This window comes from Sturnira hondurensis, unplaced genomic scaffold (genome assembly GCF_014824575.4).
Source record: "Sturnira hondurensis isolate 20B ecotype Veracruz unplaced genomic scaffold, ASM1482457v3 Scaffold0006805, whole genome shotgun sequence".
NCBI lineage: Eukaryota > Metazoa > Chordata > Mammalia > Chiroptera > Phyllostomidae > Sturnira > Sturnira hondurensis.
In genome coordinates, this window is record NW_028079436.1 from 2517539 (window position 1) to 2535786 (window position 18248).

At 35.8% G+C, this 18248-nt stretch overlaps 1 protein-coding gene across 2 annotated transcripts in view; it reads left to right on the plus strand.

Annotated features, from left to right (window-relative positions):
- Positions 1-18248, plus strand: part of FNIP1 (folliculin interacting protein 1) — a 121030-nt gene that overhangs the window by 89893 nt on the left and 12889 nt on the right. For both annotated transcript variants that reach the window (XM_037050523.1, XM_037050524.1), the window contains 5 exons: positions 1045-1130; positions 5995-6141; positions 6997-7166; positions 9444-10863; positions 11768-11936. In XM_037050523.1, coding sequence (XP_036906418.1) covers positions 1045-1130; positions 5995-6141; positions 6997-7166; positions 9444-10863; positions 11768-11936 — 1992 coding nt within the window. The remainder of the gene's footprint in view (positions 1-1044; positions 1131-5994; positions 6142-6996; positions 7167-9443; positions 10864-11767; positions 11937-18248) is intronic.

Genomic DNA, 18248 nt, shown 5'->3' on the forward strand with positions numbered 1-18248 from the left:
ATACTTTTACATAAGTGTATAGAGTGTAATAATAAAAGTTACACAGATGTTAGTTAATGGTAGAATATAATAAACACTAGACCATTCAAAAAAGTTTTCTCCTAGGGCCAGTTTATAAACTATCACCTTTTGGGGTTTTTTTAAATGAAAAGCTGTGGACTTGTTTCTGGGCACCTTGGGATTTTTTTGAAGTATGTGCTACCTTTTCAGACCTATAACTTAATTAACCATTGTTATTGCTGGTAAAATTAAGGAAGAATGCTGCTCAATTCTAGCTAATAAATTTACTTCTTCATCAGTTAGGAGTCTTATCAACATTTTATAAAAATGTAAAGTAAGTTTCACTTATACCCATTGAAGCTTTTTGATGTACATGAACATGATTTCTGGTCTGAAGTTGTCTGACCCTCTCATAATTATATATTTAAAATATTAAAAAATAATTTGTTATTACATAAATAGTACAGAATTACATTCACTTTTAAAAATCTACAAAATTATGTAGTTCTTCTTGTCTTACTTAGCCTAATTCTAATCCCCTTCTTCTCTATTTAAAGCAAGGCTTTTCAACCTTGGCTAAATATGTTTTAAAGAAAGCAGATGCTACTAATAACTTGATCTCTTTCAGTAGAATCTTTATGTTTCAGATCTTAAATAAAGATTTCCTTAACAGAACCATTATTTGTGAAATATTAGAGGAAACGATGAGCTATTGTTACTGAGTTATCATTGCATCTTGTTCAATTTGGGGAAAAAAGTTTTAGGTAACCCAGAAACTGTCAACATCAGTTTTCTTTGTGTGTTGACGTTCTGTGGCTTGACAGTTACGATAAAAGATTTAACACTTGAAAAATTTGAATTTTATTGTAATCATTAATCTTAGTTCATCAAAGAAAACTACTATAAATATGTGTGTCTCCTTTATATCTTCCTAGATAAGAATGGTGGCCAAGGGTTGTGAAAATATGTGACTTTGTATTTCATCTTTCTTTTCATATTTTTCTCACTATCAGTACAAGAATTAACTCTCTGATTGCTTTCAAGGCTATGAAAATGAGCCGGAGATCAGCTGACGCCAGTCAGAGGAGTTTGGCTTATAATCGAATAGTCGATGCCCTAAATGAATTCAGGTACATATTCTCCACCTTTTCATAATATACACTTGTTTTACAATGCACACAGAAAGATTTATTTATTTATTTAACTTATTCTGCCAAAATTTTACTCTTTTCCTTGTTCCATAATCAAACAGTGGTGTAATTCATTAGCCCATTCGCTCCTATGTCATTTCATATTAAATGTGCTTGGGGTTCAGGCATGTTTGGGAGCCATCAGTTGTGCAAATTTTAGCATTGGACCAATAGACAAGCAAATACGACCACAAGAAATCCTATTTTTGCAAAAATGTGTTTTTTTCTCCCTTGGGCTCCTAGATGTAGGGACTAGTTAAATGTTAATTAACTAGTGGTAGTAAACACATGTTCTTGGGAACATGGCATACAAGGACACATGGATATAGGGAATATGAACTTGATGTTGTGAGTAACTATTGCTCGATCCTGTCTCTTGATATGGCAAAGCAAATAGTTTTGCTTTGGCCAGTATTTTCTCGCATAACAAAGTTTGTGCCTAAAGCTCCAACAACTGCTGTCACTGTGCTCTTGGTATAGCAGGCAAACATACAACATATGAACTTCGGTTGGGCATCACACAGAACGACTGATGTGTGTCTCTTTCTGAGTCACTTCAGATGTACTGCATCCTCTTAATCTTTCCCTCTTTTAGCAAGATAGTATAAACTTACTGCTTATTTGCCTAAAAGAATCCTGCAATATTTTTGCATTTTATATTCTGCAGTATTACAAGATAATGAATCTTTGCCCTTGAACTTGGAGTTTATACTTACATTATTGGGTTACAGTTTCTTTTCTGTAGTCACAAGCTTTGTGGCAGAAGGCCAAGAGTCCCTATTTGAGCTCTGGAAACACTGTCAATAGATCCAGCTGAGGTTACCAGAATAGTAAATATTGTCATAAGACTCATTTGTAGTAGAATACTGATCTTGCTCTTAGGTTATAAACAATATTTTTTAAACAATTTAATTAAATACTTGCTTTGGTAATAAGGTAGCATGAATGCCTAGCCTTATAATTTTAAGATAACTTAGAATTTAAAACATGTATGAGTTATAAAATCATTGAAAATATATATCATGATTATGTACCTTACCTTTTGTAATAGTGTGAAAATCTGAAAGGCTATGTAAGTCAGTTAAGCATTCTTACAATATCTTAAAAATAGTTTATACATTCATAATTTTTATTAAGAAAGCTCACTGTGGAAGTACTTTAATATGTACAGTTGATCCTCATTATTTACAGATTTGGTATTTGTGAATTCAGCTACTTGCTAAAGTTTATAACCCTAGAACAAACTGTCATTGCTTGCAGGATCATTTGTGGGCATGCACCGAGCAGTGAAAAATTTGAGTGGCCTTACACACTCATTCCCAGATGAGGTTGAACAAGACAGTACTCTGCCTTCTTACCTCAGCTCTCATTTCTAAACAAGTGTCCTTTCAGACATCTATATATTGCCAGTTTTTTTTTGCATTTTGTCCTTTTTGTTGATGATTTTGCTATTTAAAATGGCCCTCAAGCATAGTGCTGAACTGCTGACCAGTAATCCTAAGTGCAAGAAGACTGTGATGTGCCTTATAGAGAAAATACATGTGTTAGGTAAACTTCACCCAGGCATGAGTGACAGTGCTGTTGGCTGTGAATTCAGTGTTACTAAATCAACAGTATATTAAGTCTTAAGCAGTTTATATGTAGAAACTCACATGGAACAAAATTATGTATTGATGGGTTGACAAAAATGTGACCAGAGGCTCACAGGAACCTTAACCCTGCATTTCCCCTAGGTACAGGGACTCAGTTGATTCAGTGTTCACACTAACTTTATAGAACATTGCTGCAAATAAAAAGACTGTTATACTTAATTTTAAAGCTAAGTGGTTATTAAAAATTAACAGACAATTTTTAGAGTAGGTAATTGTTTGAGACAAGATCATGAATTTTGGGTAGTTGAGAAGAGGAAGGAAATGATTCACGTGTATACGGAAGTCTCGAAACCTAGAGAAGCAGGAAGTGTGTTTTAGGTAACAGCTTCCTCCCAAACATGAGATCCTTGGATTTTTACCTAGCTTACTGCATAACAAAGAAAACTAAATCATGTCCAAGGTTCCCTTACAACTAAAGGAGTCTTTCATTCTCTAAGGATAGACAAGGGGGAAAAAAAGGAGTCAGGTGATTGCAAACAGTTGGCTTGCCCTTCTTATTGCTGAAGGGGGAGGGTGTGATCATTAGCGGGGAGGAAAGGACTGTTACTTCTAGGTCACTGATGACAGCATAGAGTTGTGTGTAGTGAGAAGCACTACTGGTACTTAATTTCTTTGCCTTCTTTGCACCTGATACACCCGAGGTCAGAGTACATATTCTTAAACACCAAAACACTAAAGGTAATGTTCCCAGTGAACCACTATACTAATATTAGTGATCTGGCCCTAGCCTGTGACACATAGGCTTGCAGTAGATACTAATATGCTAAAGCAGTTCATGAAAAAACGAACTGATCAGTTCATTCATTTACTTATATAGTGTTTCTTTTAATCAAAAAGTATATTCACATGGTTAAGAACAAAAAATACATTACCAAAAGGTCTAATAATGCAAAACAAGGTAACCCTATCCAACCTCTCGTATCCCCTTAACTACTTCTTTTGTTATTTATCTCTGTTATTAAACAATACCCTTAATGCAGCTATATCTTAATTTGTTAATTTTAAAGTATACTTTCTGCATGAGTTTATACTTCCCCTCAGTTCTTCAGCCTTTCAGTGTAGTTTTAGCACTAGCTTGTTTTTCTGGCTTGTAAATACTCTACTTACTTTGATAATTTATTTTCCTCTCTTTTCTCTCTCTCAAATTCTTTTTGTTAGAAACTGGCACTCCTGGACTGATCTTTTGTGTCTCTTTCATGTTTTCCTTTTCTTTTTCTGGATGTATTGCTTTCTGTTTCCCCTGGAGTTATTTTGTGTGTGAGTGGGTGTATGTTTCTGTCTTTCTGTTTGTATCCCTCTTTCCTTGAAGGCTTTCCCTGTGTATCAGTATTTTGGTTGCTCATTTGTGGTTGAGTGTGAAGCACCACAATAGAGGTTGGGAACACTGCCTGAATCAGGCACAGACAGGATAACTTCACTTCGGGGCAGTGTTGCTGAGCCATTTTTTATTAAAACTCCCTGAAGGAGCATAGACATTTTCTCCTCTAATTGCCCCTTCCCCAATGAAATTTTAACCCCACAAAATTTCCTGTCTCTCTGTTTGCGTACTGTGAAATATTCAGTGTCAGGAAGGGTTTGGGGATGTCAGTTCTCTGGGCTAGGCCATTGCGACATCTGCTTTCCTGTCTGCAGTCATTCTATGGGGAAAGCCAGGTGGAGGTGAGGGTCAGCAACCCCTTAGGGACTTTGAAGTTGTCTCCTAGTTTGCAGTTCTGTAACTGCTGTCCTCTACTTTCCTAGACATCTGGAAGTCCCAAGGGTCTTCTTTTTTTCACTGAGGCAGATTCAGGCCTCTTGGTCTGTGCCCGTCTGTGTGAGCACCATAACCCATTTCTTCCTTTACCCTCCACTTCAGTTAACATTCTTTGTGTTTTATCCTCTAGAATTTTATGAAATTTGTCATTTTAATTTTCACAAAGTTTTCTTTTCAGTTCTATTTGTTGAGGAGATTTATTTGTTTTCAAATCCTTACGTGGTGTTCACTGGGCATTAGAACTGAAAGGGGATTAACATTTATGCTCTGTTTTTCAAGCTATCTGGACATCCCTTAATAGGCTTTAAAAATCAGCATTTCACATATCCCTAGTTTATAGTCTTGTATTTTCCTCTGTAAAATACCTTTAATTTTGTTCCATTATTTTTTTTTAAGTTCTCAGAAGTGATTTTATGTCCTACTAAGAACTCACTAGCCTGTATTTGTCACTTCTATTCATAGTAATATATCATGCTCATATTGGGTTAAGATTCAGTGGAACTTGTTTAGGCACAAGAATTCTTTTCCTTTTTTGGATTTTAGATGTTAAAGAATTATACTGAGGTGGATATTAGCACTTGAGAGAACTAGAGACCAATTACTTAGTGAGGGCCCGACTTTGCAGGAGTTGCTTAGTGTGGTGAGAGTGTAGGACTTCGCTGAATAGGTACTAACATAAAAGGAAAATAATTGACATCTTAAAGGTGTTCTTGAAGCCTTCAGGAGAGAGTGAGTACAAGTCATGAGACTATCCATTGCCTAAATAAATGAAATAGCCAGAAGAGTACTGTCACAATTGTTAAATAATCCATTCTTGTGTTGATTCATGGAAAACTTCAGAAGGTTGGGAATCATTACATAGCATGCCATCTGTAATGTCCTCATCATCCTTCAGTACTTTACTAAAATGTCTCAGCGCAGGGAACAAAATGATGCATAAACTGTTGTCTTAAGTGGGTATATGGATATGCTGTTATCCCATTTAGAATATTTATCTTTTCTATGTTGTTGGTTATTTGCAACATATTTAAATGCAGCTTATACCTTAGATGTATGAACTACCTATTATGTAGAACTGGAAGGGACTTTAGAAATCATTTAGTCCTATCCTCTTATTCTACAGGTGGTGCTTAAAGTAGGAAAATAATTTACCCAAGGGCACACCTTCACCGGGGGCAAAGCCAGTGCCAGAACCAACATATTTTACGTTTATGTACAGAGCATTTTTCCATGGTACTGTGCTGATGATAGTGAAGAACCAACTTAATTCATTGTTTCCTGTCAAAAGCTTTAATAATCTAGGTGTGAGGCCCAAGTTAGTAAGATAAAAAGATAACTTTATTTTAAGGTACGTGATTCTGTGAGCTATGAATTTCATAATGTGTTTTCCTCTTTTTAGGACAACAATTTGTAATCTTTATACAATGCCGCGAATTGGAGAGCCTGTCTGGCTTACAATGATGTCGGGGATTCCAGAAAAGAACCACCTTTGCCATCGATTCATGAAGGAGTTCACTTTTCTAATGGAAAATGCTTCAAAAAATCAGTATGCATACTTTTATTTATTTCTCTGAGCTATCTTAAATATCTTAGCTATTATTTACTATAACTAGATACGAATTGTGGTCAAAATCAATTACGAAGGAAAGGAATTAACTATTATCTCTAACTTTTTGATATTATTAATAAAACAAAATCCTAAAAGGTCATTAAAATACAGGTTATAGAAGAAGGCCACAAAACTCTCTGAATGAGAAACAATAAGAATATCTATGTGTGAAATTAAAATTCCTGACTCTCCCAGAACTCTGAGGCCGGGAGGATTTTGTGAACTGAAAATCCCCCCCAAAAAGGGATTTTTTGTGAACTGTATCCACTTTTTGCTGTTTCATTCCATAGAAAAGAAGTTTTAAAAAATGCATTTTTTTCTCATCAAATTTCTAGAATTCAGATGAATTCTAGAAATTCTGAATTCAGATGAATTCAGATATTTTTATTGTCTTTGATGGTAGATTATGTAATACTTTCCTTCATTTTCTCATTTAGTAATTTGGAAATGTATACACCTCCTTGTCACTTGGTTAAGAAATTGCACAAATTAATGAAAAGAAACCATAGTTTTTTAAGTAAAGCTACACTTTTGCTTTATAATTACGTTCAGAAATAGCTCCTTGTGAATGCTGTCTTTATTTTAAGGATTTTCTTTGACTCCTGCACACTGAAAAATGAACTTTCATTTTCATTCCAGTGATATGCCTATCCTTTCTTCTCCCCTCTCTTTTTTTAAATCCTGTTTGGCCACATGAGAATATGTACTCTTCTTGCTTTTTTCTGTCACTGTATTTTATGTGAGATTTCACAAAGGCATATTGGAATTTGATAGGATCCATTTTATTTTCAGATTCTTGCCAGCACTCATTACTGCAGTTTTGACCAATCATCTTGCCTGGGTTCCAACAGTCATGCCAAATGGACAACCACCTATAAAAATATTTTTAGAAAAACATTCCTCTCAAAGTGTGGACATGTTGGCGAAGACTCATCCATATAACCCACTTTGGGCACAATTGGGTATGTAGTCTAATACTCCTACATTATGCGTTATATTTAGAGTTTTGTGTAACTGTCTAGAGTTATTTTATAGCCAAAAAAAGAAGCCGTAGTAGTAAATACTCTTTTACCTCCTCCATTCTGAAGTACCTGTTCGTGACTTGTTCTGTCATGTCTGCTAGGTTGTCTTATCTTCCCCCTACCCATCTTATGTGTATATTCCTTATAGAGAGCTGTGGCTGGAGCAAGAAGAACAAGGTGATGGCTGGTTCACTAGCAACTTCAGGGTCTTCAGTGGGGGTTGTGGTGGGTCCTTTGCCTAGCAAGAACAAGTCAACAAAGTCACCCGTGACAGCTAGGATAAATCTGGATAACTGAAAAGCAATAATTGAGGTTTGCATTGGTCCACCTTTATTTGTTTGTTGAGTAATTTTGAAAAATACTTCCCTTTGTGCTAGGCCCCAGTGAATAAATGGTTAATAGAGAGGAGAGGGGTTAATTGATGAGTAGACAGTCATTAGGAAGGCAGTGTTGCATGTTGCTTAAAAGCACAGGCTGTGCAATCAGGCAGACTGCATTTGAATTCCCTTATTTGCAAAGTTGGGATAATAATAGGTAGTACATACTTCACTGTGAAAATTAAATGAGATAATACATGTAAAGTGCTTAGGCCAGTGTTGCGTAATGTACCTGCTGTTAGTCCTACCCTTATTCTATTACTATTAGGTAATGGGGGAGGAATATGAGAGCATTTTGACCTGGTAGAAACTTCTCTTAGGTTCTGCTGGTGAGTGAGCTTGCCTGGCAGATTGTCATGTGGTTTATTAATTCAGGTAACCAACCTCCCTATCTCCCTCTTTCCTTCCTCCCTCCTACCTTCCTCTCTCTTTCCTCTTTCCCTCTTTTCTCTCTTCCTCCTTTCCTTTTTCCTACTTCATTAGAATAATTGATATATAGCAAACACATATATAAAGTATACAGTTTTGTAAGTTTAGATGTATATATCGAAGTATAATGCCTCTGAAACCATTGCCAGCATGAAGTTGGTGAACATATCCATCACTTTCAAAGTTATCTCATGCCCTCCCTCTGTTCTTCCCCATTCACCATCCCATATACCCAGGCAGCCACTTTCTGTCACTGCTAGTGTCAGAAAGCCATTCATCTTCTGCACTGTGTCTTCTGTCACTGGCAGATGACAAGTGGCTTTCTGTCACTGCAAGTTCCAGAAAGCCACCTGCCGTACCAAAGCAGTTTCAACTTATTTAGTAATTAGTGGGAACCCTGGGAATAGTTTTGAACAGTGGCATGATGGTATTAGGGTTAGTGTCTTACCCAAAAAAGAAAATTTATCGTAATACTGACTATAGCATATCTTTATTTGAGGCTTATATGTGTTTGTTCCTTAAAAAAGTGTAGGAGTTCTATGAAGTATAAATAGAAGTTTTTAAATCTGTATTCTGACAACATGCAAAATTGAATTCAATTTAAAATAATGAATTTGAATTCTCCATTTTAAAATGTTTTGGCACCTTTTTGGTTTAATTTCAACTGTGGCGTAAATATAAAAGTGACATTGATAGCTCCTAGTTATCCCTGCCCACCTTTTTTAATGTTAGTGGCTACTCATGTCTAGTATGGATACAAGTGAAAATGAAGCACATGGTTAGATGTGTTACCCTCTTTTTCCTCTTAGGCCAGGTCTCACTCTTCATGACCTTTCTGGTCTATCCTGAGGACCCAGCCCTTGAGGGAATAGAAGGGAAAGTGCGCTTTTAAAACCATAGGCGTTGTGGGGTCCTGGCTGGGGTAGCAAAAGTTAATGTTTGCTATTACAGTTTAAATCAAGGAAGGTTCAATGTGATGTGACTGCTCCAGTTCTGCTGCATTCCACTATTGCTCCCTCCCAGGTAACTGTGCTTCTTCTTGGCTGTGTTGGATGCAGCTGCAGAATCTTTTTGCACATAGTATTTTAGGCAGTACTTTTCCACCCAGATGGAGTGCTCTGTTTGGGGTCTGGCACAGAAACAATTCTTGGTACATCTGACTTTTTGCTTTTGAGGTTTCAGAACAATAGCAACTTCCTGAGGAGGAAAGTAGAAAACCCCTCCGTTCACCTTTTTCTATGGTTTAGACCATTCATCTCATCCTACTTACCTGAATGATCACTCACTATTAAAGAACTAAGAATAAAACCTGAACCCTCATACAGTAAGAGTAGGTTTCCAGTAATTAGAAATAGCCTGCTTAGCTGCGTGAGTAGAGGATGTGCCCATTGACTGATTTTTTCCATTGCAGGGGACTTGTATGGCGCTATTGGCTCTCCTGTAAGGTTAGCAAGGACTGTGGTAGTTGGCAAACGGCAAGACATGGTTCAGAGGCTGCTCTACTTTCTTACTTATTTCATAAGATGTTCTGAACTTCAAGAAAACCATCTTTTAGAAAATGGAGAAGATGAAGCCATTGTTATGCCAGGCACAGTAATTACAACCACGTTAGAGAAAGGTGAAATAGAAGAATCTGAATATGTGCTTATTACAATGCACAGAAACAAAAGCAGTTTGCTCTTTAAAGAGTCAGAAGAAACAAGGACTCCTAATTGTAACTGTAAATATTGCAGTCATCCGCTTCTTGGGCAAAATACAGAGAATATTTCACAACAAGAGAGTGGAGATGTTCAAGACAGCTCTAAGGAGCTGCTAGGAATTGCAGATGAGTGCCGAACGGTTTCTCCTTCTGACCACCAAGAAGAAAGTGCTCTTGATGTTAAACAGTGCAGAGATAAATTAAGAACTTGCCTTGATACCAAGTTAGAGACAGTTGTTTGCACAGGATCTGCTCCAGTTGACAAATGTCCATTGTCAAAGTCAAGCTTAGAGCCAGCAGAAGAAACATGGCAGAGTGATGAATTACTGGATTCTGGAAATCACACAAGCAAAGTGCTGAGAACCACAGGAATGACTGTGGAAAAAAAACCTCCAGATAAGCTTGTGACTGCAGCATTTTCTTGTGAGGCAACCCAGACAAAGGTTACTTTCTTGATTGGAGATTCTATGTCACCTGACTCAGATACAGAACTCCGGAGTCAGGCTGTGGTGGATCAGATTAGTAGGCATCACACCAAAACACTGAATGAAGAAAGAGGGGCTACTGATGAGCATCAAGAAACTAAACAAACAACTAAGGACCAATCTAAAGAGTCTGGCATACCAAACATGGTTTCTGGAGAGCCCTGTGAACTTCCCTGTTGGAATCATTCAGACCCAGAAAGCATGAGTTTGTTTGATGAATATTTCAATGATGATTCAATTGAAACCAGGACTATTGATGATATTCCAATTAAAACAAGTACAGACAGTAAAGAATGCTGCTCTATGTTAGAGTTTTCAAAAAGGCTATGTACAAAAAATAGCAAGCAGAACAATGAATTTTGTAAATGTGTAGAAACAGTTCACCAAGATTCATGTAAAACCTGCTATCCTCAGCAGGACCAAAGAGATACACTTTCCATTCTTGTCCCCCATGGGGATAAAGAGAATTCAGAGAAAAAAATAGCTGTGGGAAGTGAATGGGACATTCCAAGAAATGAAAGTTCAGATAGTGCTCTTGGGGATAGTGAAAGTGAAGATACAGGTCACGATATGACTAGACAGGTGAGCAGTTATTATGGAGGAGAGCAAGAAGATTGGGCAGAAGAAGATGAGATACCTTTTCCTGGGTAAGTAGAAAGTTTCAGCCCTTAGTAGGCGTTATATAAATATGTATTGTTCTTTTGTTTAGCCAGTCTTTGAAGGTTGGGAAAAGCTAACATAAAAGAAGAAGTTATTTTCCTAGACAAAATTCTCTTTTATTGTCATGTCAATATTTACAGTCAGATTCTACCACTCATACAAAAGATTAAGGGCTAAGCCCCATGGACACCCCAGAAAGACTTTGTGAAGGCAGTGAAGTTATGTTGGTATGTAGGAGGCTTCTTACTTCTTAGGAGTTTTCAAGCCATTTATGAGTAAATTATGTCCCCCAAAAGGAACAATAGTGAGTTTGGAAACTAGGGAGCGGTAATCACGGAAAAAGATAGGGAAATGGCTATTACAAATAAATTTGGCCAAGACTAAGAGGAAAATGAGCACTGTATATGAGTATTCTGGGTCAGGTATACAAGGAGAGGATTCATACTTGAGGAAAGGTAAAAAGCAAACTTTGGGTTGCTTTGAGTGAGATATTTAACTACTTTGTTTTGGATGATGGTTTTCATAATCTGAATATATTAAGATATATATACAAGGGACAGCATTGCTAAAATCTATTATGAATAATTTATGCTCAATGCATTACAAAGTTGTTCATCAGACCCTCTTCTCTACATAAGGAGGAGTTTTTGTGGTCTGATTGAACACTTGAGCCAGTTTTTTAATTCTTTTTAATTTTTTAAATTATTTTTCAAGTACAGTTTTCTGTCTATTACTCCCCAGCCAGTTTTTATATAAGAGTATTGTACTCTAAGTATATTTTGTAGAAAGTGATGGTATTAAATATGGACTAGTAGAGTCCAAAAGTCTTTTTATTGGTAAAATATGTTTATTACTAATCATATGTACCTTGTTTTGGTACCTTTCTTGTAGGTCAAAGTTAATTGAAGTTAGTGCTGTTCAACCTAACATTGCCAATTTTGGGAGGTCCTTGTTAGGTGGCTACTGTTCGTCCTATGTGCCTGACTTTGTTCTTCAAGGAATTGGTAGTGATGAGAGACTCCGTCAATGTCTGCTATCAGATTTGTCCCATGCTGTGCAGGTGAGTGACCTTCACTGCTCTTGAGTTTATTTAGAATGAGTTCTGTTAACTACTAGAATCCAGAATTGCCTTATATTTTGGTCACATTTCACTATGTAATATAGTCATTGTTCTCAGAATCACTTTATCTAATACCTGCATGTTTGTACCTATTATAAAAGCAGGTAGAGAGCATTCGAATATCCAAATGGAAATCTGAAATACAGAAAGTACTGTATGTATTCATGGATTTTTATCACTAGATTACTCATAATATCAAGACAGTTGCAAATGCTTTAAGTGTAAATGGAATTATTTTCTTAATTTTTTTTCAGATTATGATTTGTTAGACTGTGAAAGTACAGTTGATTTGTGTATATTGAGCTTGTTTCCTGACACCCTGCTGAACTCTTTTATTAGTTTTTGTAGTTTCTTTATGGATTCCTTAGGATTTTTCTACATACAGACTTATATTTTCAGTAAATAGACAGTTTGACATTTTCTTTTATACTCTAGTTTCCTTTTGTTTCTTTTTCTTGCCTGATTGTAGGGCATTCTGTGTACAACTATTACATAGAAGTGTTGGAAGTGGACATCCTTGTCTTGCTCCTATCTTAGAAAACATTGAGTCTTTCATTGTTATGTATGATGTTAGTTGTAGGATTCTTACAGATGAGCAGTGTATATGAGTATTCTGGGTCAGGTATACAAGGAAAAGATTCATACTTGATGAAAGTTAGAAAGCAAACCTTTATCAGGTGGAGAAGATCCCGTCTTTTCCTATTTTTTCTTTTTTGCACTCCCCTCCACCCACCACTTAAATCATGAATGGGTAGGGATTCTGTCAGATACTTTTTGGGTGTCTGTTGAAACAGTTGTGTGTTTTTTTTCTTCAAACTGTTAATGTGATAGATTACATAGATTGATTTTTAGATGTTAAACCAACCTTTTGTATTCCTAGAGGGGAAAATCCCACTTAGTGGAATATAGTGCTTTTTATATGTTGCTGGATTTGATTTACTAATATTTTGTTGTAGATTTTGTTTTAGTCTATATTTATGAGAGTATTAGCCTGCAGTTTTCTTGTGATGTCTTTGTTCTAGCTTTAATATCAGAATAATACTTGCCTTATAGAATGATACAGAATGAGTTCAGAAGTATTTCTTCTTCTTTTAAGATTTTCTGCAAGATTGGTATTATTTTTTTCTCTAAATGTTTGATAGAATCTACCAGTGAAGTCTCTGAGTCTAGGCATTTAAAAATGAGAGGATATCTTAAATTGCTAATTCAGTTTCTTGTTATGTATCTATTCTGATTTTCTTTTCCTTCCTGATTCAATTTTGCTTATTTTTGTCTTTCTAGAAGTTAATCAGTTTCATTTAAATGATCTAATTTATTGCAATAAAGTTGTTCATAGCATATACTAATCTTTTTAATTTCTATAGGGTCTCTCATTATGTCCCTTCTTTTATTCCTGATTTTTCTAATCTGTGCTTTTCCTTTTTTTCCTTCTGGTAAAGGAAGGGGATTTTCCAAAGAAGAGGTCATTCATGCCTTGATTCCATTAGTAGATATTTTTGACCCATATGCATCAAACTTCATCAGCAAGCTATGGCTCATGGGACAAATATGCCTGCTTTTTGTAAATAAAGGTTTATTGAAACATGACCACACCCATTTACTTCCATTCTCTAGGACTATTTTCCTGCCTGGACAGCAAAACTGAGTCATTGAGAGAGGGATTGTATAGCCCCTAAAGCCAAAAATATTTTCTGTCTGGCTCTTTACAGAATAGGTTTGCTGATTCCTGTCTAGCTTAAGATTTGTTTGTTGATCTTTTCAAGGAAACAATTTCCATCTCAATTGATTTTTTCTATTATCTAGTCTAATATTTCATTGTTTTCTATCCTAATTTTATAATTGGGTTGACCAAAAAGTTTGTTTAGTTTTTTCCATATGATGGCTCTTAGTTGTATTTGTTTATTCATAACAATTCTCCCTCCCTTCCCCTCTCTCTTTTTAAAAATAAACAAAATCTTAAAAAAAAAACATTTAAACCTTCTGTGCCTGTAGAAAATTACTTAGAGTTATAAATTTTGGTGTTTTGTTATATAGTAGGAAAATTATGCTTTACCCAGAAAAACTTAGTCAAACTCATGTTCTTTCTATCTAAGGGATATATTGCTCAACCTTTTCACACCAACCAAATATTTACTGACACACTATGTTCTGAACATAGTGCTAACACTTCAATGTATATATAGATGAAAAAGAAATAGTTGCCAACCTCATTGAGTACTTAGCATTGGAGAAATAAGGCAAGTATATGAATAAGTGTAGTAGAACAAATAAAAAATAAATACTTGAAGAAGATAGAATAAGTCATTTAATGCTTCAGATGAAAGAATTTGTATCAGTTGATGGTACTTGACCTTCAGGGCAGAGGAACTATTTCTGTCTTTTCAATTTTGTCTTCTCAGTGCCTAGCATAGTGCTCAGTAAGTACTGGGTTTAGAAATCTCCTATGGGTCCTTATAATGCTCTCTGTGTCCCCTTGTCTTTCCTTATGTCTGGTGTTAGTCACTCAGTCCCTTTTTTTCCCTGCATCTGTATCCATTACCACGCACAGTGGTCTTTGGTGTTCTTTCTGAAAACCTGACATTGAAGGGGTTCCTCTCTCCTATTGAAGACAAAGTGTTTTGGTGCTAAGGGTTTCTACCTGCTAATTATTAGAAGAGGAGTAGTAGTAGTAATAATAATCATTTAGTATTTATTGTGGCCTTAGTATGTACTATACACTGAAATGTAATACCTCATTTAATCTTATAATAATCCCTTTTGGTACTTATGACCACCCCTGTATTTCAGGTATGGTATGGAAAGGTTTTTAAGTTACATAGATAGGGAATGGCATAGCTAAAAATCTGTCCTGATTTTAATTAAGCCCGTTCTTAAGCTGTGATCTTAGCCTCCTATGTCATACTGTCCCTAAAATAGATGAACAAAAGTTACTACAGATACAAATAGTAAAATCGACATCACAAAGCTTGCAAGACTTATGTTAGTGGTCCCATTCGATTGCTCTTGGAGTCTTTCCACTATGGTAAAAAGGATGAGTTTTATCTTCTGCCCTTCATTTTAGTAACTGGATTTCCTGTCTTTCCCTTTGATATTTTTATTTATAATAACTAAGATATTTATTATCAAAGCAGTGTTACAGAAAAAAATGAAAAGTGAAACACCAGTCTTAATCTCAGCACTAACAGGCTGTTGAATTTCTTATTAGTCATTTTTTCCTATTCATGTATAAGGTTTAGTTTATTTTTTTGATGGAGAATAACTTCTTTTATTTTTATTACAGCTTGCATTCAGTACTATTTTGTATTAGTTTTCAGGTGTATAAGCATAGCAGATAGACATTCATATAGGTTGTTCCTCCAATAATTCAGGTGCCCACCTGACACCATCAATAGTCACTATGATACTGTTAACTATATTCCCTATGCTTTACCTTGCATCCCTGTGACTGTTTTGTAACTACCAATTAGTACGTCTTCATCCCATCACTTCATTTCACCCCACCTTCCCAACATCCCTCCCTCCTGGTCTCCATCAGTCTGTTCTCTGTATATATAAATCTGTTCTAAATAAGGTTTATTTTTAATGGCTTAAGTTATTATATACTTAAAATGTATCACCACTACATATAACATGAGAAGTATTTTAATTTTCCTACATGGAAAAACCTGTAGGGACCTTCTAATACATACTAATGAGAATGCTGCTTTCGAAAAAGATACATTTTTAAATCTTACTCTTCTGAACTATATTAGTGGAGTGTTTTTTCTTTTTCTCCTAAGTTTCTGAGATAGTGGCATTTTTCTTATGACTAAATAAATATGTATTTATAAAATATTGAAATGCATAGAAAGTTAAACACAAATTTTTCTAACTCTGCTATTCAGTGGCAGCCATTCTTAATACAGAAACTTCTTGCAGTCATTATGCCCTACATGGCATTTCAGAAGACTGAGGCTTGGCCACCTATTACCTATATATCCTAAAAGACCCTTAATCTAATAGAGCCTCAGGTTGTTTGGCTAATGAAGATAATACTACTGTTTACATACCAGAGTTACACTATGTGGTGTTAGTGTCTATGATGCACCCAGTGCCTGGTATCTTTCTGTCGTCATTCCTGCTCTGTTTGTACACATGTATGTATGTGCATGTGCTGTGCACACCATATACATATATAAGATGGAGACCATTTATGTATACATATATTTTAATGCATACAAATATACACCTACATAGATAAAATGTATGCATGCCTATGTATGTATATAGTCACTATACATGGTATTGTATTTATATACATACACACATTATTGTGGTATTATATTTACTGTTTTTTGAATTCTGCTTTTGTCACTTAACAGTTGATGTAAGATAATTTCTTAATATCATTAATGTACTTTATAAACATTTTTAGTGTTTATTATTTCCTGGTTTTGTCATATGGTTTTTCTCATCATTCTTCTGTTGTTCAGCTTTATTTTTTTTCCAGTTGTATTGATATGTAAGTGACATACAACATTATACTAGTTTAAGATGCATAACATTGATTTGATATGTACATACTGCAAAATTATTACGACAGGAAGTAGTTAATATCCATCACCTCCCACAGTTACCATTTTTTTCTTGTGATGCCAAGTTTTAAGATCTACTCTCGTAGCAACTTTTGAATATACAATACAGTATTGTTCAGTATAGTCTCCATGCTGTGCATTACATCTCCAGAACTTATATATCTTACTGGTAGAAGTTTGTACCCTTTGATCATATTCACTCATTTTTCTCTACCCCCAACCCCCACCACTGTCAGCCACTAATCTGTTCCTCTGCTGCTATGAGCTTGTATTTTTTAGATTCTACATGTAAGTGAGAGCATACAGTATTTGTCTTTCTGTCAAACTTATTTTACTTAGCATAAGGCCATCAGGGTTTATCAATATTGTTGCAAATGGCAGGATTTTCTTCTTTCTCATGGCTAAATAATATTTCATTGTGTGTGTGGGTGTGTGTGTACCACATCTTCTTTATCTGTTTATTTGTCGACAGGTTGTTTTTATATCTTGACTCTTGTGAATGATGAAGTTAACATGGGAGTGCAGATATCCCTTTGACATCTGTTTTTTTTTCCTTTGGATATATTACCCAAAAGTGGAATAGTAGAACTGCTGGATCGATCATATGATAGTTCTGTGTTTAAAATTTTTTAAGATTTTATTTATTTTTATTTTTTAATTAATTTATTTATTTTTAGAGAGAGGGGAAGGGAAGAAGAAAGATTGGGAGAGAAACATCAATGTGTGGTTGCCTCTCATGTGTCCCCTACTGAGGACCTGGCCTGCAGGCATCTGCCCCGACTGGGAATTGAACTGGCAACCTTTTGCTTCACAGACCCGCGCTCAACCCACTGAGCCACACCAGCCAGGGGTATTTATTTATTTTTAGAGAGAGAGGGAGAGAGGGCGAGAAACATCAATGTATGGTTGCCTCTCATGTGTCCCCCAGCTGGGACCTGGCCTGTACCCCAGGCATGTACTCTGACTGGGAATCAAACCAGTGACCCTTTGTTCACAGGCCAGTGCTTAACCCCCCCGAACCATACCAGCCAGGGCTGTTTTAATTTTTTGAGGAACTTCCATACTGTTTTTCATAGTGGTCATACCAGTTTGCATTCCCACCAACAGTACATAGGGATTCTCTTTTCTTCACACACTTACCTCTTGTCTTTTTGGTAGTAACCATTCTAACAGACATGAGGTGATTTCTCATTGTGATTTGATTCACATTTCCCTGATAACTAATGATGTTGAGCATCTTTTCATGTACTTGTTGGTCAGTTGTATGTCTTTGGAAAAATGGCTATTCAGTTCTGTACTCATTTTTTAATTGTTTTTTGGGGGCGGGAGTTATTAACCCATTATCAGATACATGGTTCGCAAATACTTTTTCCCATTCTGTAGGTTACCCTTTCATTTTGCTGATGGTTTCTTTTACTGTGCAGAAAAAAGTCTGTTAGTTTAGTTTGCTTAAAAACAGCATTGCCAAGATTGATATGAAAGGCTCTTCTCTGTTTTTCTCTTAAGAGTTTTATGGTTTCAGGCCTTAAGTTCAAGTCTTTAATCCAGTTTGAGTTGTTTGTTTGTGTATGGTACAAGGTAGGGATCCAGTTTCATTCTGTTGCATGTGTCTGTCCAGTTTTCCCAAAACCATTTATTGAAGGGACTATCCTTTCTCCATTGTATATCCTTGTCTCCT